General features: G+C 46.5%; 1 protein-coding gene across 1 annotated transcript; it reads left to right on the top strand.

The window, feature by feature from the left end:
* The first annotated feature begins 9,878 nt into the window (after nucleotides 1-9,878).
* On the top strand, nucleotides 9,879-12,669 carry LOC129025818 (testis-specific Y-encoded protein 3-like). The gene is made up of 6 exons (XM_054473383.2): nucleotides 9,879-10,389; nucleotides 11,001-11,078; nucleotides 11,207-11,318; nucleotides 11,420-11,565; nucleotides 11,673-11,754; nucleotides 12,449-12,669. Exons 1-6 carry the CDS (start codon nucleotides 10,036-10,038, stop codon nucleotides 12,469-12,471), a joined length of 795 nt encoding a protein of 264 aa, XP_054329358.1. The 5' UTR covers nucleotides 9,879-10,035; the 3' UTR covers nucleotides 12,472-12,669.
* The last annotated feature ends 6,797 nt before the right edge of the window (nucleotides 12,670-19,466 follow it).

The raw sequence follows: 19,466 nt of genomic DNA, 5'->3' as shown, positions 1-19,466 counted from the left end.
GCCTCCCCAGTAGCTGGGATTACAGGTAGGCGCCACCATGCCTGGACAATTCTGTGTTTTTAGTAGAGATGGGGTTTCTCCATGTTGGTCAGGCTGGTCTCAAACTCCTGACATCAGGTCATTCGCCTGCCTTGGCCTCCCAAAGTGCACCTCGGCCTCCCAAACTGCGCCTTGGCCTCCCACAGTGCTGGGATTACATGCATGAGCCACCATGCCTGGCCAGTGTTGAAAATTTCTAAATCATCTGGTTCCTCATCCTTTGTTCGTGACCTATTTTTACCTCTCTGGAAACTTACACCATTTTCTCTTTGTTCTCAGTGTTCTCAAATTGTACATTGATGTATCTTGACACGAGTCTGCTTTCATCGATTTTCATGCTATTTTGCTAGGTGTTCGCCTTTTAATCTGTAAATAAGCATCCTTATGTTCTGAGACTTTTTAATTATTTGCCAACAATTTATCCCCCTTTGTTTTACTTATTTATTTCACTTCTATAATTCATATAAATAAAATAATTGGAAAAAATTATCTTGGAGAAGCAGATACCATCACACTGATTCTGTCTGTGTTAACCTATCATACCTGAAGGTTGTCATATTTTATTAAGCAGAAATGTTGTATTTCTTGGTATTCACATTACAACCTGAAGATGGGCAATGACTGTCAAAATTTTAAATGTATGGGTAATAGTTAGAAGATGCAAGCACTGTATCCTCCAGAATTTTAGCATATGAAAATTGCTAATTTTAAATTCCAGGCACATTGATTTAAGCTTCAACATTCTCCCAGCTAAAATGAATCCATTTGTGCTAAGTTCTGTGATCAAAGGTGAATAAGACATTGTTTCTGCCTTCAGTGATAGCTGAGTCCAAAGGGAGACAAATAGAAATGATGTAAAAAGAGAGATAAGTAGTTCATGCGCAGTGGCTCACCAGCACTTTGGGAGGGCAAGGAGGGAGGATCATGAGGTCCGGAGATTGAGGCCATCCTGACTAACAAGGTAAAACCCTGTCTCTACAAAAAATTAGCCAGCCTTGGTGGCACACACCTGTAGTCCCAACTTCTTGGGAGGCTGAGGCAGGACAATTGCTTGAACCCGGGAGACGGAGGTTGCAGTGAACGGAGATCATGCCACTATACTCCAGCATAGGCAACAGAGTGAGACTCTGTTTCAAGAAAAAAAAGACATAAAGTGCTATAAAAACTGAGAAAAGGGACAGAATATCTGTGACAGATAATTTGTTTGGGTCAGTTGGAAATGAGGAGGTCTCAGTGTATGCTTTTACTGTTTCACGTTTGATTATGGGCAGAAACAAATGAATCTTAATATTTATGGGGTCACAGACACTTTTTAAAGGTGATGAAATCTATGGTGATTCTTTCCATAAAAATCTATGTAACATACATCTGTATTTTACTTAGAAACTCAGAATGTGCACCATCAAGTGCTCTGGATAGAGTAGAATGAGTAGTAGTATTTAAGGCAGACAAGATGGGAAGGGGAATCCAAACACAGGAAATGCCCTGTGCGAGAGCCTGGACACAAAAAAGCTCGTACATTATTGGAATCAAACTGAGTATAACATAATTCAGGGTGACTGGAGCATAGCTGGAAGATGAACCAATCATGGCGTAAGATGAAAACAGAAGGCCAGGCACGGTGGCTCACGCCTGCAATCCTACATTTTGGGAGGCACTGGCGGGCAGATCACCTAAAGTCAGAATTTGAAGACCACCCTGGGTAAAATGGCAAAAGCCCATCTCTAATGAAAATACAAACATTATCCACGCATGGTGTGGGGGTGACTGTAATCGTAGCTACTCAGGAGGCTGAGGCAGGAGAATCGGTTAAACCTGAATGGCAGAGGTTGCAGTGATCTGACATCGCACCACTTAACCATTAAACACCAGCCTGGAAGAAAGATTGAAACTCCATCTCAAAATAAATAAATAAATAAATAAATAAATAAATAAAAATTAAAAAAGGCCGGGAGCGGTAGCTTCTGCATATAATCCCAGCAATTTTGGAGGCTGAAGTGGGCAGATCACTAGGAGTTGGGATTTCAAGATCAGCCTGACCAACTGGGAGAAATCCCATCTCTACTAAAAAAAAAAAAAAAAAGTACAAAATAAGCCCAGCACGATGGCGAGTGCCTGTAATCCCAGCTACTTGGGAGGCTGAGGCAGGAGAATCGCTTGAATCCAGGAGGTGGAGTTTGCGGTGAGCTGAGATCGCGCCATGGCACTCCAGCCTGGGCAACAAGAGCGAAACTCTACCTCAAAAATAAACACACAAAAATGAAACTAGAAGATAAGTATATATCCAGGGATAAAGCATTAAGTATCTCCAATGTCACTCATGCACTTTGTTTACTCAGAGACAGCACCAGGATTGATTAAAATTATGCACATCATGTCAACCCTTTTCTAAATGTTAACAAATGTCACTGGAACAGCTAGTACCCATGGAATAGGATGTAACATTCTGACTGCAGGCTTTCACTTGCATTCCCTACAGGTGTTGAGTGTGGAGTGTTCAAACCTCAAGCTTATAGATTCATGAAGGAAAAATTATGTGCATTGAAAATTGAGAACAACTATGTTAAGAACAATATTCCATGAAAGTAAGTTCCTATGTACTCATCTGCTCTTAATTGTATTACACTGTTCTCATGCAGAATGATACAAGTAACAATTATTATTGTTATTACTATTATTAGTATTATGAAATGGAGTCTAGCTCGGTAGTCCATACTGGAGCGCACTGCTGCGAACTCAGCTCACTGAAACCTCCGACTCCTGGGTTCAAGGGATTCTCCTGCTTCAGCCTCCCATGTAGCTGGGATTGCAGGCACCCACCAAAACACCTAAGTAATTTTTATATTTTCAGTAGGGACGTGGTTTCACTGCATTGGCCAGGCTGGTCTTGAACTCCTGACTTCCTGAACCACCCACCTTGGACTCCCAACGTGCTGGGATTACAAGTGTGAGCCACCGCACCCAGCCAAAATTAATATTTTGAAATATTTAGAAATATATGTTCTAGGGCACAGTGGCTCAAGTCTGTGATCCCATGACTTTGGGAGGCCGAGGTGGGTGGACCACTTGAACTGAGGAGTTGGAGACTAGCTTGAAAATATGGTGAAACCCTGTCTCTACAAAAGATACAAAAAATTAGCCAGGACTGGAGGTGTGTGCCTGTGTTCCCAGCTACTGAAGAAGCTAAGGTGAGAGGATTGTTCAGGAGGATCACTTGAGCTCAGGAGGATGAAGCTGCAGTGCGCAGAGATTGAGCTTCTGCACTCCAGTCCAGTCTGGGCAAGAAAGTGAGGTTCTGTCTCTTGTACGTAGGGGTGTGTGTGTGTGTGTGTGTGTGTGTGTGTGTGTGTGTGTGTATACACATATGCATGTATATGTATACACACACTCATATATACATATATAAGAAAGAGTGAAACTCCCTCATACACACACACAGACACACACACACATACAAACACGCACACAAACATATATTCTTGGCCACCTTAATTCCTCTATAATGGAATTCTGAACAGCATGCTTAAGGGTCAATACCAGGGCCTGCAGGCAGATAGCCTGTGCCAGAACTGTTCAGAGTGGGTTTTTTCACATTATACAGTTTCATCTTCTGAGTACACTTCCTGATCCTATTGTTCCCTTCATATCTTGCATATCTTTCTGGGGAAAAGACCACATGCAGCAATACCTTTTTTTTTTTTTTTTTTTTTGCTAAGTGTTTTCTTATTATTTGGAGGAGTTTTTAGTCGAAAAATTTCTAAGGACGAAACTTTTCGTCTTTTGGCTCAGGAAACTGCAGGCACCAGTTGCACAACAATATTTAAGAGTAGCACAGATAATAAGTCATATCCATTGCCTTAAACAAAATGTACAGAATTCGGTATTTTTAGTTACACGCGAACACTATATAGGGTTTGCAATTGATCATTTTTATATTCTATATTCTATTTGATACTGAACATAGAGCGTCAAGAATTGGGGCACACAATGATTTTTCAGTAAATATGCATAGAGTGCTGTAAATATTGAGATTGGAAAACATACCATGTTTCTGCCCTCATCATGTTCTCATTCTATTAAATGTTGTAATAACACAACTTTGAGTCATAAATCTTTCAAAAGAGAAGTACACACAAAAAAGAGCTAGACAAATACGTGGGACATTATGATCATTTAGAGCTTGTATCAGTTACAGCCAGGTCTTCAAGGCCCATAAATGCCAGGATAGAAAGTTTAGAACAAACTGTCTACACAAAGGCAAGTTTTTGTTGCTGTTGTTGTTTTTTCATAGGAAAATAATATCAGAGTTTCACAAAGGTTATAAGACTAACTGCAATATATAGGATGGGTTGAAGATCAGCAAGAGAAGACAGAAGGTGAGTTCTGAGTTTTATTAAATGCTTAAACTAACATATGATGGTGGCCTGGGTAAAGAAAGTTGAAGCAAGGACTGGAAGAAAGAGACAGGTGCAAGAATCATTGTAAAGATAAAGTCCACAAGTCTTGGCATGAGTTTTCAAATTGAGGCTAGTAAAAAATATTGTGGGATTCTTGCCATTCATCTATCCATCAAATTATTCAATGCAACTTTATTAAGATTCTAGATTATTATTAATCTTTATCATTATTCAAGATTATTAAGGTGTATTACTCATTGAATAATAAATATTGCATGCATGTTTATTACTATGCAAAAAGCACTGTGCTGGGTTCTGGAGGTACAGCAATGAATATGGGGTTAATGGTCCCCAACTTCATGAAGCTTTACATAGAGGGAGAGACAGATAATAAATAAAAGACACAAGCAGTCGTAAATGTTGTGAAGGAAATTTTGGGACGCGGAAAGAGAGTAACAGATAGTAGTGACGGTTGGTATAACAGACAGAACTACTGTACATTGGGCACTAAGTGAAGCTTTCTCCAGGGAAGTCTTATGTGATATATCTGAAAGAGCAGCCATTGATAAAGAGGGAAAAAAACAGCTGCCAACCCTCTAAAATAGGAGAATTTTGGCCTAGCTCTGTGTTTGAAGAACAGAGAGTTGCTAATGTGCAGAATAAAGCTGAGAATTTGAGTAAGAGGAAAATGGTAAAGTAACCAGTGGTTTTAATAGTACAGATGGGAATGCTGTCCTTGATAAAAGTAGTTCCAGTGGAATGAGACCAAAACCCAATTGAACTGAACTGAAAAGCCAGTGGGAAGAAATGAGGGAAGTGGGTACAGCGTGCTTAGTGGAGAAAAGTAATGAAGGGGTAGGTGTCAGGGGAGTAAACAACGGGAAAAATTCTAATTTATAAAAGCAATCTAAGAATTTAGATCACAGCTGTATATGTATACTGAGGTGGTAGAGAGGGAGAGATTAACGTACATGAGAAAATAAAATTGACAGCAGTGGATTGCGGTTTCTAGCACCTACAGTTCACTCTCACTTTGCCTGTGAGTTGGATAAATGTCTGAAAGCTGATTGTTTTTCAAAGTTGGTTTCTATTTGGGAAAGAAGGGAGTAGGGAACAACATGACATTGTAAACTGCAAAGCAAAATAAGGATATAGAGTACATAGAGGAAGAAAGAGCTCGGGCACTAGAAGATCTTGTTCCTCAAACCGCATGCTGCCTACTTTGTAGTCTAGCTTGACACGTGAGCCCTACTCCAGTTTCCAAAAGAACAATGATTGTTTCATTTAATCGGACCAAGGGCACTTGACACATCCCACCATATACATCTGTCATTTCAAAGAAGAAAGAGTATTTTAGAACTACAAATAGAAATAATGTAACATTAAGATGAAAATCAAATAACAAATCTAGCTTCGTTGAAAATCTGTCTATACTGATATCTTATTATTTTTTTTAATTCTGCCAAGGATTAGTGAACATATTCTCCCAGTCTTTTGTCTGTATGTTAAAACTTGCTAAACACCTCAAGTCTCGCATAAGAACTACAATGGAAAATGGATCAGTCAGGAGTTCTTCCATACAATTATCAATAAATTATATTTCTTCATACTGAAATTTGTTTTTTCATTATTGTAAGAAATTAACTTTTATATTAATAGTAGGTGATGTAACAAAGCAGGTCTTTAAGGAGATAACTGACACTGGATTTCCATACCATTACTCAGGTGGCCCTTATTTGCCAGCCAGGTTCCCTCCCTGGACACACACTGAAGGTCCCCAACCATTTTGCGATCTCTTCACATTCCCAGCTCCTGAGGAAGCTCCAAAATACCTGTCCATGAAGAAAATAGAACATTTCCGCACACTGGATCCCAGTGTGGTCCTCCAGATTCCCTGTGAGGTGGACTATCTTGTATGGGAAGGCAGGGCACTGGGAGGGAGGATGTCAGAGACGATAACACATGTCAGGGCAGCCCAGGGTCATGGAAACAGAACAAGACAGTCCTGGGAGAAACATTCTAAAACGGCATAGACCTAGGTGGGCCTCAGGTGGACATCTGCGTGGAGAGGGAGAGGGCCCTGGTTGAGCTCAAAATGAGCCCCAGGTGGTAGCAGATCTTAGGGCAGGGCATGGAGCTGGCAAGTGATGATGAGACAGCTATCCCTTAAGCCCTGCTTCTCACCCACTGACTTTAGCCACATATGCATCCTAGTGGCTTAACGTTCCCCAATCCTGACATGTGGGTGTTATAATTTCCTGATGGGCCTTTCTCCCCCAAACCATGGATTGCCTGGGATTGCTCACTGCAGTCTCCTCCATGATCCTTGGGTTCTCCATGAGGGGCACAGATCCAGGACTCAAAGGCCTCTGAGTTGCCAATCCTTGGTTGCTCGCCTGGCCTCCTCTCTGTTCTGTCTCTAATGCTGTCCTTCCCTCCATGGGATAGAACTGCAAAGCATTGAGCCATAGGCCCTGGCTGATGATCTAGGGGACTGCAGAAGCAGGTCCAGGGGAGTTCAGGTCACAGCTTAAAGCCAGTTCCCCGGAGACCAAGGAATGACCAGCGAAGTCCTTTCCCAGGATGCCCCACGGCGAACCCCACCTCAGCAATCCTGCCAAAACCCGGGCAGTCTTATTCAGCCAAACAACCTCCACCTCCACCTCAGCCATGATGTCTTTCATATGATAAGCTCAGCCGTTGTGTCTTCCAATATGATAAGGTCAGGTAGGAGGTGTACTGCCTGCAGCTGGAGGCTTGACCTTCATGATCCCAGAACCACTGGACTGCAGTGGAATGAGACACTCTGTACCCTGCAGGGAGAGGAGTCAGGAAGGTTCATGCCAGACCTCACCTCCCACACACCAGCTGCCCTACCATGCTGGGAGGCATTCCTTACCGAGGATGCCAACACAGTACTCCTTAATGATGACTTCACTGTCGAAATAGAGATTGTGACGACATGAAATCTTCATCCCGCCGCCGGTAACCGGGATCGCTGAGGTCCTCCACCTGCCTGATCAAGGAGAAAGAGAATGGATTCAATACGACCATCTTATCTAGCTGGGCTGTAGTGAACCACGAGTTTCCACTTTCCAGTTCTCCCACTGAGACAACCCTGGTCCCCAGGGGGACCACAGACTGACTCAGAAACTGGACCCCTCCCACCGACCCAGGCTCCCCAGCCTGACCTACAAATCCATCATGTAGCAAAGCAGGACTTCATCATGGTTTCCGGCCCAGGCCGACATCTCGTGTGCCAAACAACCTACCTCTGGTCAGGAAGCCTCCAGATGATTGGGTGGGCAAGTCTCGTGACGCCCTGCAGTTTTGCAAGAGCACAGAGACTGTGGAGCAGGGCTATCTCCCAGACATTTGGCCTGTCACCGTCCGTTGTTGGTCCTGTGTCTCTGTCTGGCGAGGAGGCAACGGCACAGCTATGGTGGTTTGTGGAGTGGGTGGACCCCGGCCAAGACGGCCTGGGCTGACAAGAGCGGAGAGGAAGAAGAAGTGGGCAGGTGGTTGCAGCTGAGGAGCGGAGGGGCGGGGTGGCACGGGGTGGTGTGAGGCGGCTGCTTCTCCGGGTTCATGAGCTGCAGGAGGCCTTTGTGTGCTGAGTGCCGGACCTGCTCTGCTGATGTCCGGGTGTGTGCTGTCTTCTCATCCTAGTCTCCCTGAGGGGTGGGCCTGCCCACTTGAGGGAAGTCCTGTAGTAAGAAACGGCGGCAGAGTTGTGCCTGGCGCTCCCCATGGGAATTGCGTGGGTGCAAAGGAGGTTATATAGACTCAAGGCCTACACCCCTTTGGGTTCGGCGCCGGCAGGGGGAAGAAAGCCTATCTGGGGAGCTGGTGCCTGCCTTGAGGTGGTCGGCAGCCCCATGCACCGCGAACCCGTCTTAAGCACCTTGTGTTTCTGGGCTGAGCCTGTTGGAAACGGGCACCGAGAGCATGGGGTGGTTGAATGGCTGGCAATGGCAAAGAGACTGCCCGTCCTCCAGGGACGTTCCCAGGGAAACGTGCCCTTCGACTTTCTGCTGCGCGGGAAGGGACCTTGGCGCCGCGATTCTCCCTTGTGAGTGCTGTGCTTGGCTCCCCTTGCCTACCACGTGTTCCCAGGGCTGCTACAAGCAAGCTGCAAGGATATGGCTCTGGCCCAAAAGGCGGAGATGCCCTGTGGCCTGGGGCACTCACGGAGCCCAGCTCCAAGTGAAGGACCTCCAGCGAGTCCATTGACGGCACAGGTGTTCTTGGTCCAGGGCCAGGCTGTGCCCGCTGGCCCTCCTTCTGCCACATCACGTCGGTCTCCTCCTCAACCACCACCTCCACCTCAGCCATTATGTCTTCCACCATCAGCACCGCCTCCTCTTCCAAGGCCGCCTCCTTGCTCTGTACTCCGGCCGTCCTCAACAGCAGAGCCTCCAGCCTGAACACGGTGCCGTCCTGTGTGCTCCCACAGATCCCGGCCTGCGCAGCCCAGCCCAACCTCCGCACCCCTAGGCTCTTGGGGACCGATCCCCCACAGACACCCTCCCTAAAAACCCACGGGCATCGCCCTGCTGAGAACCTAGTCCCACACCCACGTGGACCCAGGTTTCCTGAGGAGCTCCGCTGGACCCGCAGATCCTGCAATGGCCACAGGGCTCGGCTCCCCCGCAGGCTCAACTGTGCACAGGAGCTCAGGAGCCAGAGGCCCAGGCCCTGGGCCTGCAGAGCACCACCAGCAGGCACCGCAGCCACTGCAGCGGGTGCGGGAGCCTCTGGGTCGGCAAGGCATTGCAAAACACCGTGCGCGCAAGTCATCAATGGCCAACCCTGGCGGCCGGCCTCTGGTGTGCCCAGGGCATAGGACAAGAGGCCCTTTGGAATGCTCCTTGGACTGCAGCATCCTCAGGGAGGAAGCATGGTACGCAGAGCCTGTATTTGCCTCGACCTGCGATAGTGTGTGCCGGGGTTCTGGCCTCTACAACAGATCAATTTCACCTTAGCACAAGGAGGCGACTTTCCTCCCACGTGCCCGGCCCGACTCACTTCCCCTAGGCCGCCCCTGTCAACCTGGCCCCAGCAATCAGAGAGAGTTCTCTGGATCTGCAGTATTGCTTCCGTACCATCCAGCTGGCCTGCCTAACGAAGAGAGATGTTTCATGTGTTCATGACACATAGAGATTTTCATGGCTTGCCACACTCAGGATGTCAGGACACAGGGCTGCCGTGCCCACAATTCCAAATGCCACGCAGCCCGTCTGTCCCAGGATGCCGAGCTACCGGGCACAAGCTCCAAGGGCTTCTCGGAGGAGGTTTGGGGAGAGGAGTTGGCGTTAGGGGGAGTTGGAGATGCAGGCCCACCAGTGGCTGTGCCGCCCAGGGAGACGCCCACCGCCCTCCCATTCATTGGCCAGCATGGGAGGAAGGCGGTCGCAGCGCGGCTCCCCGCGCTCTTCCCGCGCAGTCCATTAGGGGGCGCCCGGGAGCCCCGCGCATGCGCACTGAGGGCCCGCTGACCCACTGGGTGCAATAAAGGCTGCGGCCGGGTTCGTGTGGCTCGGTTCGGGCAGCATAGGCCTTGCTCAGTGGGAGTGCGGAGGAGGGCACCGTCTTCAGGATGGAGGCTGTACAGGAGGGGGCGGCCGGGGTGGAGAGTGAGCAGGTGGCTTTGGGGGAGGAGGCGGTGCTGGTGTTGGATGACATAATGGCGGAGGTGGAGGTGGTGGCCCAGGAGGAGGGCCTCGTGGAGCCGCAGGAGGAGGCCCAGCGGGCACAGCCTGGCCCTGGGCCCATGACCCCAGAGTCTGCACTGGAGGAGCTGCTGGCCGTTCAGGTGGAGCTGGGGCCGGTTAATGCCCAAGCCAGGAAGGCCTTTTCTCGGCAGAGGGAAAAGATGGAGCGGAGGCGCAAGGCCCACCTAGACTGCAGAGGCGCGGTCATCCAGAGCGTCCCTGGCTTCTGGGCCAATGTTGTATCCTTCTCAGTGTTTCTTCTGCCTTTCTGGTGGAGAGGTGCTCTCGGGGAAGTGTAAGTAACTTATGGGCAGCTTGGCATCGATGTGACGCCACCTTTGGGGAACAAAGGTGAGTTGCCCCGGACAAATGTGGCTAGGGAAAACTGCAGCAGGCGTGGGTACTATTTTCCTGCGTGCGGCAGAGAAACCCTTGGTGATGCCGAGCAGCAGACGTTTGGGGCATGTTTTTGAAGAACAGAAGCGAGTTCAGACCAGAATAGGTTTTTGTGTGCATCAAGCTATTTTTAAGGCAGTGTGATTGCTCCCCCTTTCTAGTCCGATCTGGGACTGGGCGTCTTCGGCTATAAGCAGGTTCTGCCACTCCTCAGACACCAGCAAGTCTCTGCAAATCGCACCTCCGCATGTCAGTGCAGTCAGCCTCAGAATTATACACCCTCTGTGAAGCCAAGGGGCCTTATTTTAGGGGTAGGGGGAGGCGAAAGGAGGTCATACATGGAAGCAGATCTGAGAAATCCCCTACCCCAGCCTCTGGGTGCTCTTAGGCCTTCTTCCCTGTTGCTCCTAGCTTCTCCTTCCACCGCATGTAAAGGCTCTTTGACCTAAATCAGATTGCAAACCACCCCCAGATGTCAGCCCTGATCACTGACCAAGATGAAGACATGCTGAGCTACATGATCAACTTGGAGGTGAGGACAGCAAGACTGAGGCTAGAGGGTTTAGTGGGGGAGGGTAAGGGAAATAATTGGTTCCTGTGAGCAACAGTTGGCACCTCACCCAAAAAGGTATTTAAACTTTCTCCACCTTGTCCTGACAGGTGGAAGAAGTGAAGCATCCCGTTCATCTCTGCAGGATCATGTTGTTCTTTCGGAGTAACCCCTACTTCCAGAATAAAGTGATTACCAAGGAATATCTGGTGAACATCACAGGTGACAGGTGGCTCCCAGGATGGGTAGTGGAAGGAAGATGGTGGGTGGATCATTGCCAACGTGATCCAGTCCCCTTCCCACAAAACTTTCTGTCTCTGTAGAATACAGGGCTTCTCATTCCACTCCAATTCAGTGGTATCCAGATTATGAAGTTGAGGCCTATCGCCGCAGACACCACAACAGCAGCCTTAACTTCTTCAACTGGTTTTCTGACCACAACTTCGCAGGATCTAATAGGATTGCTGAGGTGGGTCCTCACTGGGAAACATCAGCAATGACCCTGGTGTGTTCCCACCTGTTTGGGTCACCAGTCTGAGCCCTGATGAGGCGTTTGCCGATTGATTCCCCTGACAGATCCTATGTAAGGACCTGTGGCGCAATCCCCTGCCGTACTACAAGAGGATGAAGCCACCTGAAGAGGGAACAGAGATTTCAGGTGAGCCGTTCAGTTGGAACTGGAGCTGTTTGATGCCCACTATGAGGGGGTTGACACACCTGCCTATTCAGGGAGCCTGGACGCTCGTTTCAGAAATGTAGAAATTGAGGCTGCTTTCCTATATGTAGAAATTCCTTGAGAGGACGAGAGAGAGTGACAGAATCCAGGACATTCATGGCATTGGGCTGAAAAAGGCAGATTAGAGACTGCACTGCAAGGCAGGTTATAGCTGTGAGTCTTAAGCCCAGGGGAGCATAGTCCATTTCCAGAATCACTGAGAAGTGAAGCTGAAAATCATTCACTTCAATCTGTAGCCCTTGATTCCATGGCCGTCAACCCCAGCGGCAGTCATCCTACCTACTCCATGAGATTGGGCTCCCTGAATGTGCCTCCTGGTCATCCCTGTCCTAGACCGCAAAGGATTGTTTAGATTGATGGATTTCCTTGAGCTATTGCCGCATCAGATTTCTGTGTGCTTTTAGTGTACAATGCATCTTGTTAGCTGACTCCCCTCACAGAGAGTACTGGGAATGGGGCAGGTATTGCGGAGAACAGTTTGTAACCCATGGTAGGAGGAAGTTTAAGAGATCACAAATGGGGAAGGGATATCCTTTTCTCAGCGGGCCCTGCAATTAAAACATTTCAAAGTATGGCTGAGAGAAATGCGTTTTGACATGCGTTTGTGTTTCTCTAGGGGACTCCCAGATGTTGAGTTGACTGTGAGGGAGCATCGGACCTTACTTAAAACAGCAGAACTCCTAAAAAGTTACTACCGTATGCAGGATGTCAGTACTCAGCATGGTCTTATGCCCAGGAAGTAAAGGAAAAACCGACCCAGTCACAAAAAAATCAGACAGGAAAAGGGGGTAAACTTGGATTGTATGGAATGCCAAATAAATATTCTCAAGAATGTTTGACTGTGTGTGTGTGTGTTTGTTTCTGTGTGTGTGTGTACGTTTATCCCCTGGATTTGGGTGTCATATTGAATTGATCAATCAATATGCTTTATTTTCTTCATGGAACTGACCCGTCTGTGTTGGAGCTGGGCCTCTAAAATTGTGGAGTGAATGGGTGTGGAATGTGTTGGGATTCTTCCTACAGGACAGAGTTGGGGAGGTCAAAGCAAAAGACAGCTTAGTTGGAAACTTACTTTGTCCTATGGAAGCAGAAGTAGTTCAAGGAAAGGGGTTAAGGTTTCCACAGCCCAGTTTGCTGGGACCTCTAAAATCCTTCATTTTGGGTATCATCATACACAATAGATAAGCACAGGATGATGGAAATCTTGAAGTTCCCTTTCTTGTTGAATTCACGTTCTTTTAAAGGTGAATGCATAATCCTTTTCTGGGACAATCAGCCCCTCAGAACTTCTCACACATCAACGTGAGAAGAAATGGGCAGGTAAGGTGTACGGAGGGACTGTGGGAAAGGTGACAGAGGCATGTGGGAAAGCATTCAGGATATGCTTTTTGGCGTAGATGACTAAGGGAAAACACAGACTGGCAGAAGTGCGGGGAAAGGGGTTGGATTTGTGGAATATAAGATTGCTGGGGAATCCACGCATGGACTGTCTTGTCACTTGATGACACAGGATATGGACGCTCTTGTTGATGTTTACATCTTTAGTTGGGTTAAGCTTTTCTCCACGATTGTATGTTAGGTGAGGAACCAGTAGTGTATGTAGCTACCAACATTACGAGTGCATTTTGTGCTCTTGCAAACTCTAGTGAGGCTCTATTCTCCCCAGTGATTGGCACTGCAGATTGTTTCTGGAGCCCAGGGCCCTCTGATTTTCTGTGGCCTTTTCAGCATACTTTGCCTAAGTTTAATAATGTAAAGAGCAGATAGTTGCACAGTATGTGTTGCAAGCCTCACACAGGAGGACAACACATACAGTTTTCATTCACGGGTGGGTGGCGGCTTCCCATGAACACCTGTGTCTATGCACAAGACGAGGGGTTGCCTGTGTCACTGATGGGTGAGGAGGATTTCAGTGTCGGCGGCAGAACTTTCTTCCCGGTTCCCAGAAAAAACAGTTCCAACATGAGCATCCATGTTGGCCACACACTAGTAGAGTGCTAACATTCCTGTCCCATATGTACTCTGGTCGGCACAGCTTCTGTGAGAAGAGCTATGTTGTTTCAGGGAGGAAGGTTTGACAGTCAAAGTTCATGAATCTGTTGTACTGCCTTCAATACGCATTCCACACCTCCTGCTCGGTATCAGCAGTTGAGCTTTGAAAATCTATAGCCCAGTTTTGCCCCTGCTCCTGGGCACACTGATAATACCATTGTTTTGGTATTATCAGAGATGGTGCTGAATTGTGCTGAATTGTACAGGCTGTCTAACGCTTCTTCCACTGAATATCCGTGCACATGGGCCACAAACGCTAAGGGTACTGACGGATTTGTATTCTGCCTCAGTAACTCTGAAACACCTCTGTTACATCTACTGTCAGGGTCTTTTTCATGTTTAAAGTACCAAGTGTGTGTTTGTAGTTTTTAGTGTGTTTGTAGTTGTGTATGTTTATTTCTCTGCGTGGGTTTGTATCTTTCCTCTGACTCCACCTATGTCTCCCCATATTTTTCCACACTACCTGCGGTAATTTGTACATGCCTATCTCTACAACCATGCTAGAATTTGTATCTGTGTCTTTGAACATCTGTCACTCTCTCTCCCTTCCTTTCTTCCTTCCTTTCCTTTACACCCTTCCTTTCTTCTTTCCCTTCCTTCCCCACCACACTCTCTCCGTCTGTATCATCTACCTTTCTGTTCTCTATCTGAATTTAGTTTGTAATTCTGAATCTCTTGGCAGTGGCGTCAGACATCAGAATGTCTGGATGAAATTCCTCTTTGAAAGACTCTGAGCTGAAAGAGATGAGTTCTTTTTGTGAGCCATAATGAACGGTTTATTTCAGGCCAATCTAGCAATGACAGTGTTAAAAACAAATACTGAGCATTGCAGCAAAGCCAAAAGTCCCATGGATTCCACTCATCCCGCTCAGTGTATCGAAAAGGTGGAAAAGTGAAAAAGTGGGTATGCCTGTGGTCTCCCAAGCGGAAGGAGAACTTTCAAGTGATTGTGTCAGATGATTTTCCAGCAGACAGCTATAGTTCGTAGATACATGCTGCGTAAACACAAGCACGATGATGAAACGTAGAAAATGTTCTTCTTCCTCCATTTCAGTTTTGTATTATCTTTTAACCAACATCATGCGTACAGAATTTCTTCACGACATGTCATAAACTATTGTTTAATGAACTCATACCTGAATTATTCATTGTGTCAAAGAATGTCAAACAATCATGATTCGTTATGACCTGCTACAGATAAGTGATAGGAAATAAGAAAATGAGAGCATATAGAAAGGGCACATCGTGGTCTGGGAACTTCACCAAGAGGTTCAGGCTAGCTGAATGCGTGTCAGGGATTCAGAAAAAGACACTTGCACTTGTTATTAAGGGCTTTGAATGGAAAAGGAGCACTCTTTTTACATTTATGTCTTTTAAGTCATTTGGGGAGTTTGGTGTATTATTACTTACAGTGTTCTCTCTGCCCTTTCTTATTGTTCTCCCCATCTGGCGCTGTTATTATGTGAAAGCTGGTTTCCTCCATCGGATCGCGTAGGCTCTAATGATGTTTCATTTATTTTGATTCTCCTCACACTACGTAGTTTTAATTTGCCGAATGTGACTCTTTTTTTGTTGGTTTTCCGAGAATGGGTCTTACTCTGTCTTCTAGGTTGGACAGCAGCCCCAGGGTCTTAGCCCACTGCATCCCAGACACCACACACCCATGTGATCCTCTCAACTCAGACTCTCACACAGCTGGCACTAGAGGTGCATGCAACCCTTCCCAGCTATGTATTAATTTAGCAATTGATTACTTTTTGGATATGGGCCCATGTTGCCCCAGGCTCCTCTGGAACTCCTGAGTGCAGGCAATCCTCCCACCTCAGCCTACCAAAGTGCCGGAATGACAGGTGTGACCCATGGCCCTGGCATGGCTTTGAGTTTTTTGCTTTTTTCTTCTACCTCCTCACGTCTTCTTTTCAAACATGCAGTGAAGGTTTCAATTCATGGACTGTAGTCTCCGTGCCTCTAATTTCTATCTTTCAACTCATCGTCAGCATTCATTGCGATTTTCATATTTATAAATTTATATATATATATATGTGCACATATATATTTTTCCTTAACTTACCAAACGATGTTGCATTCTTTCCTGTGTCATGAAAAAGACTTTGATAGAAATGAAAAGCACCGCTTTATAATAAAATAGTTTATTGACATTTATTCTCTTAAGGCGTTTTAAAAATTGTATGTTTATTTGAAACTGTCATATGAAATGGTACATATTTATAACATAAGGAGTGTTGTTCAAAAGGTCATATATATTATGCATTGGATACATCCAGCTAATCAACATATGCGTGATCTCACATACTTGTCATTTTTGTTGTGAAAAAACTTGACATGCACTGTCTTAGAATTTTGTTAGAGAAAGAATACATTATCACCAGTTATAGTCAGCAGGCTGAAGAAAATATTTTTGACCTATCCCTCCTTTCTAACTAGAAATATGAATTCTTGATCCAGCATCTCCTCAGTGCACCCTCTTCACCCCCGCCTTCGGAGTCACTACCTCTGTGAAGTCCGCTTTTTCAATTTCTTATAAGAATGAGGTCATGTGCTAGTTGCCTTTCAGATACCTGGCTTATGTGACTTAACAAAATGGCATGCACACATTCAGCAGATTCACACGCATTGTCACAACTGGCAGGATTTCCTTATTTATTATTGCATTACATTTTTCCATTCCGCGTAGGTGTATTTACCCCATTTTTTTAATCCACTCATCAATTGAGGGACACTCAGGTTGCTTCCGTTATTTTGGCTCTAGGGAAAATGTAATGAGTGCAACAATACTTGCATGGGTGCATGCACACCTTCAACATACTGATCTGTGTACTTGTGGGCGTGCCCGGGTATTTTGATTTGCTGGATCATATGGTGGGTGGTTCTACCTGTAGATTTTTGAAGACTGTTTATATTAAATAAAACCCATAAAACTTCTTGTAATGCCTGCACCAATTTACATTCTCACCAAAAGTGAGCAAGGAATTCCTTTTCTCTGCATCCTCACCAGAAATGAGGGTTTTCTTTTTTCTTTTTTTTTTTCTTGTCTTTTGGAAAATAGGCATTCTGACTGAAGTGAGAAGAAATCTCATTGTGTTTTGATTTGCATTTTCCTGGTGGGTTGGGGATGATGAGGACTTTTTAGTGTGTCCTCTGGACAACTGTATGTCTTAGTTTCAGAAATGAGTATTCCAGCCTTTGCCCATTTGTTTTCAAGCTATTGAGTTGTGGGGAGTTCCTTATGTACTTTGAATATTGACCCATTAACAGATCTATGGTGACCCAATCATTGCTCCCATCCTGTAGGATGCCCCTTCTGTTTCTTTAGTTTTCTGTGTTGTGGTGAAGCACTTTAGTTTGATATGATTACATCCTCTATTTCTGATGGTGTTTACTGTGCTCTTGCAGTCACTTTGAGACCATCATTGCCTACAGAGATGCCATGGAGCTTCTTCCTTGTGATTTGTTCTGGTATTTTTATTGTTTCCTGTCTGACATTGGAGGTTGGTGATAAATTATCCACTTGTAAATTCCTTTATGTGGCTATTCAGTTTGTCCCCAACCTAGTTTATAGAAGATACTTGATTTTTCACTGGGCGTTGTTGCTGCTTTGGGAAAAGGCCGTGACTTAGCTGCAAATGCAGTGACTTAGTTCTGGGCTCCTGTTGTTTTTCATAAGCTCAAGTCTCTGCTTTTCTGCAGTGCTATCCTATTTCGGTACGTAAAGCTTTGTAGTAGTATATCATGAAGTTAGGTAGTGTGATGCCTCCAGCTTTGTGCGTTTTACTGGATTGCTCTGGGCTTTCAGGATGTTCTGCCGTTTCACAGGAAATTTAGGATTCTCAGATTACTTTTCTAAGAAGAATGGGTCATTGATATTTTTACAGGGGTTGTATAGGATCTGAGGATCACTCAGGTAGTATTGATGTCAATGCCATTTAGACAATGTGTTTGTGTGCACATGCTCAGGGCCAAGAGACACTGGGTGTCCTCAGCAATAGTGAGGTGGGCCTTAATGTCCAGCCAGATTGCCTTCCTGGAAACACACAGAGGATCCCCTTCCGTTTTGCTGTCTCTTCACATTTCCTCCCCTGCGAGCCCTGTGTGGTCCTCCAGATTCCCTGTGCGATGGCCTGCCTTTTTTGTGGGTGGGGAGTTGCTGGGTGAATGAGGATGGCAGAGGGGAACAAGCATGTCAGGAGAGCCTGGGTTCATCCAAATGGGACTTGGCAGGCCTGGGAGAGCCATTCTGGGAGGATGTAGACCTGGACAGGCCTCAGATGGGCATCTGTATGGAGGGTGAGACAGCCCTGGTGGATCCCAAACTGAAGGCCAGGTAGTGGCACGCCTCAGGACAGAGAAGGGAGCTAGCAAGGGATGATGAGGCAGCTATCTCTTGATCCTGGCTTCTTACCCATTGACCTTTGCTAATTATGCCTATTTAGCAGATTAGGGTTCCCCTATCCTGAAATGTGGGAACTACAGTTCCCTTATGGACCTTTCTCCACCAGCCCATGATGGCCTGAGTTTGCTCACTGCAATCTCCTCCCTGAGCCTTGGCTTCTCTATGTGCATCCTAACTCCGGGACCCACAGGCTTCTCAACCCCCAGGCCTGGGCTGCTTCCCTGTCCTCTTCTCTGTTCCCTCTCTGAGGGCCTAACTCCGTTGAGTAGTGCTGCAGGAGATTGAGCCACAGGCCCTGGCTGATGACCTCGGGGACTGGGCAAAGTGGTCGTGACAGGTCAGGTTCCGGTCCAAAGCCAATTCCTCCGATGCCGAGGAATGTCCAACAAGGTCCTTTGCCATGACGCCGCATAGCTGCCCCACCTCAGCAAACCTGCCATACCCTGGGCAGTCACAGTCAGCCAACCAGCTGAGGAAGCTCAGTTAGGCAGTGCCCTGCAGGAAACTGGGGCCTTCACCTGAATGAGCCTAGAACCACTTGACTGCAGTGGAGCCAGTCGCCCTGTATCCTGGAGGGAGAGGAGTCAGGAAGGCTAACGCCAGGCCGAGCTTCCCAGGTACTACCCCCTCTACCATACCAGGAGGCACTCCTCATTGAGGATGCCAACGCAATACTCCTTAGTGAGCACTTCGTTGCCAAAGTAAATGTTGTGATGACAGGCAAACTTCTTCCTGCCAGTTGTACTCATGATGAGTGAGTTCCTCCTCCTGCCTGTCCAAGAAGGAGAAAGAGGACAGCCAAGGGACAATTTCATCTAGGTGGGCTGAGGTGGCCTTCTAGCTGGGGTGAAGCATGCGTTTCCCCTTCCTAGCTCCCCGACTGAGACACCCCTGAGCTCCAGGAGCACCTCAAACTGACCTGGATCTTAGAACCCTTCCCCAGACCCGGGCTTACCATCCTGACCAGCAATCCAACATGTAGCTTTGAAGGACTTCCTCATGATGTTTCAGCTACTTGCTCTCACCGGAAATAATCACAACTTTTAAACTGTTCTTCATGCCAACTTAAATGTTTCATTTTTACTACCTCATGTTTTGGATGAGGCATGTATTTTTAAATAGATTTTCACCCTTATTGTACCTCTGTGATAAACTGCTTACTTACATTCAT

Source organism: Pongo pygmaeus, chromosome Y (genome assembly GCF_028885625.2).
Source record: "Pongo pygmaeus isolate AG05252 chromosome Y, NHGRI_mPonPyg2-v2.0_pri, whole genome shotgun sequence".
Lineage (NCBI taxonomy): Eukaryota > Metazoa > Chordata > Mammalia > Primates > Hominidae > Pongo > Pongo pygmaeus.
Note: the sequence above shows the minus strand (reverse complement) of the source record. Positions and strands in the feature narration are given on the sequence as shown.